Source organism: Plectropomus leopardus, unplaced genomic scaffold (genome assembly GCF_008729295.1).
Source record: "Plectropomus leopardus isolate mb unplaced genomic scaffold, YSFRI_Pleo_2.0 unplaced_scaffold14105, whole genome shotgun sequence".
Classification (NCBI taxonomy): Eukaryota; Metazoa; Chordata; class Actinopteri; order Perciformes; family Serranidae; genus Plectropomus; species Plectropomus leopardus.
In genome coordinates, this window is record NW_024615064.1 from 1 (window position 1) to 3472 (window position 3472).

The following is a 3472-nucleotide window of genomic DNA, read 5'->3' on the forward strand; positions in this document are numbered from 1 at the left end:
TGTGTGTGTGTGTGTGTGTGTGTGTGTGTGTGTGTGTGTGTGTGTGTGTGTGTGTGTGTGTGTGTGTGTGTGTGTGTGTGTGTGTGTGTGTGTGTGTGTGTGTGTGTGTGTGTGTGTGTGTGTGTACATACAAGGAATTTGAATGTTTGTTTCCCTTCTTGCTCTCAATGTAAAAATGCAGAATATAGACATACAGCTAGAACATGGACAACAAAGTTGAACAAGGCAAACATTAACACAACACATAAACATTAACAACATAATTAACATTTGACTACCATGCAGCCTATACATGTAAATATATACAACAACACAGTGTAATCTGTAAACAGTAATACAATGCTGCAGAGTTCAAGGGTGCTGGAATTAATGCAGAATTGTATGTAACAGGTTGCTTTACATGAGATAAGTGGATATAATTTTCTGGTGGAGCGGATGCTTGGTATGCTTGGATTAGATGTAGAAACTGTAGAATAGGCTATTTTTTTTAGTACTAGTTACAGCAACAAAACAACATTGATCATTAATTGGGTCATTTCTTCTCTTGTTGCTCATTACCTTCTTTCCATGTTTTTTGAATAAAGTCAATTTGCCCAGGTCTCAAAAGGTTAAATAAATAATTTGATGGTATTTCTGTCTTTGCTGAGCAAGGTTTGTGAGAAAGGAATGAAAAGCCAGACGCCAGACACTGCTGATTCAGTGATTTAAGCAAATAATAACCCAGGCTATTAATTTCACGATAAATTAAATTAAATCATTCAGTAAGTAGGTTTCTAGTGTTTTCTAATATCCAAGTGTTTCTGAACGCATCTTTTCCCCCTTTCACGTTACTACAGGAAGTGACGTCGCCCGTGGTGTCGGCTCTTCTTTTTCTCGTGTGTTAGCGGCTCCGTAAGTGTTTTTCCTGTATTTTAATTTTATAGTTTGAATTTCTGTTTTTATTTAAATAAAAGATACATGTCTGTGCTACTTAAGACAAAACAGAGTAGGGCAGTGAAACGAATTAGCCTTGTTTTCCTCCATAACAGCGTTGTTCGATCAGGTTAGCATGCTAGCACATTATTAGCTGTGGGGGCTAACTGGCTAGCTTGTGTTCTGTACTTAAACGAGAAGAGGCAAATATGTCACCCAGAGACGATAACAATGTTTATAATCTGATCAGCCCAAAGACATATTTAATATATTGCTAAGCTTATTATTTTATTATTGGGTATGCTTCTCTCACAACATATCCACCCAGGGAAACCAACATCAACAACTGACCTGGGGGAAAAACAATGTCGAAAACATCAAGCCATTTGAAAGATCTTAATGAGTCAAATTAAGAGGATGCTGAGCTGAGGATCATAAAGCCCCGAGACTATAGATACACTCATATTATCCAAGTGTCTCTCAACCAATGATAGAAACATAAATGCTTTTACTTTACACAACTGCGTTACCACTCAACCATATCGTCTGTAATTCAGAGGTGATTTCACCCTTTCCCTGCAGAGAAATGGTGCACGATTGATTCTGCTGCCTCATTATTAACAAGTTATTGCTGTATTTTCATCAGCTGCCTCTTTGCGTATCTATCTAGCTTTCCCTCTTGGTGTAATTGTTCCCGGGTCTTGTGTGCCCCGTTATGAGCATCACTTTACTTTTTGGTCCATGTCTTTACTCCTCTCATGTGTTGCTACAACAGAGCCATCAAAGATGACTACAGCTGCGAGACCAACATTTGAGCCAGCAAGAGGAGGTAGGGGTAAAGGAGAAGGAGGGGGAGATTTGAGTGCCTTGTCCAAGCAGTATTCAAGTCGAGATCTTCCGGGTCACACCAAGATCAAGTACAGGTCAGTATATCAAACATCAGAGTGTCTTTGAGTGCACTGCTTGCTGGTTTAGATCCAGTATTTTACTTTCCTACTGCACCCTCTGTCTGTTCACTCCATGAGTGGATATATGCAGGAAGGAAAACTTTTTTTTTTCACCAAATGTTTTCATGTCCTCAGGCAACCTACCCAGGATGCCCCAGAGGAGGTGCGTGCCCGTGACTTCCGCAGGGAGCTGGAGGAGAGGGAGCGTGTAGCTGCACGTGAAAAGACCAGAGAAAGAGGACCAAGAGGTTTGTCTTTCTGAACATATTACACTTATTTTTTTCTTTTAAATGTATTTTAGCATGTATTTCTCCCTCATTTTTCTAAAGTTTCTACCCATGAAAACAGCTGCTTAAAATACTTTATTGACCCTAATTTTCCAGAGCACACCACATCATCATCATCTTCGTCATCGTCTTCAAAGAGGCCCAGACTGGATCAGATCCCAGCGGCCAATCTTGATGCTGATGACCCTCTCACTGATGTAAGTGCTTGCACTGCAAGAATTAAGGGCGATTAGCACTCATTAAGCTCTGTTCCTGATGAGGCTGTTTTTTTTATAGGACGATGAGGATGAGGACTCTGAGGAGGACAGTGATGATGACGACACTGCAGCTCTTCTGGCAGAGCTGGAGAAGATCAAGAAGGAGCGGGCTGAAGAGCAAGAACGCAAAGTAAAGTATCATTTCAGACTGACGCGTTTGTACCAGGTCGACAGCACATTTACCAAATGAAGACACAAGTTACGTTTGCAAGGAGGTTACTTCAGTTTTTTAGTGGCTTTGTTTCTTTTCCCATCTTAGGAGCGAGAGCAAAAGGCAGAGGAGGAGAGGATTCGCATGGAGAATATCTTGAGTGGCAATCCATTGATCAATCTGGCAGGGCAGCAGCAGCAACAGCAGATGACGCAGACACAGAACACATTCAGAGTCAAGAGAAGGTATCTCACAAACACACACGTATGCACAACATGAGTGTTGTGTTTGAAGAAAAAAAATAAAAAAAATATTACTTTTCTAGGTGGGATGATGATGTTGTATTCAAGAATTGCGCCAAAGGAGTGGACGAAGCACGGAAGGAGAAACGCTTTGTCAATGACACACTGCGCTCTGAGTTTCACAAGAAATTCATGGAGAAATATGTAAAGTAAAGGACGTTGTTTTTTTGTTTGTTTTTTTTTTTTTAATCTAATTTCTTTTGTCTCCAACACTTTGTTCCAAGAATGATAGATGTCATTCAAATACGGTCTGTATTCAAATGCATTAGTATTTGTACAGTCATCAAGTAAAATGCTGTGTATATAAATGATATGAGTTGGTGAGTTACATCCTTTAAATAAAGCTCATGAAAGTTTGATGAAATTGTTAACTGTGATTCAACATCTGAGTCTCTCTGTAGGTGTTTTTTTTTAAACATAAACTTCAATAAACAAAATCTTTCAGACTGTGTTTAAAAAAAATATTTGACCTCCTACTTAATTTTATCCTCATTTTTTGGTACGGTATTTATTGCAGTTCTCATTGAGTATAGACTAAAGAAATATCTAGAAACCTAATCCCCGATGTAATATTCACAGGAAATAATGTAAGTTAATACATTTATAAATATTATTT

The 3472-nt window shown here is 39.0% G+C and overlaps 1 protein-coding gene across 1 annotated transcript; it reads left to right on the top strand.

Annotated features, from left to right (window-relative positions):
* Positions 1 to 826: 826 nt before the first annotated feature.
* Positions 827 to 3220, top strand: LOC121964116 (protein CWC15 homolog). The gene is made up of 7 exons (XM_042514340.1): positions 827 to 891; positions 1688 to 1835; positions 1995 to 2107; positions 2243 to 2343; positions 2423 to 2533; positions 2663 to 2799; positions 2880 to 3220. Exons 2-7 carry the CDS (start codon positions 1699 to 1701, stop codon positions 3007 to 3009), a joined length of 729 nt encoding a protein of 242 aa, XP_042370274.1. The 5' UTR covers positions 827 to 891; positions 1688 to 1698; the 3' UTR covers positions 3010 to 3220.
* Positions 3221 to 3472: the final 252 nt, after the last annotated feature.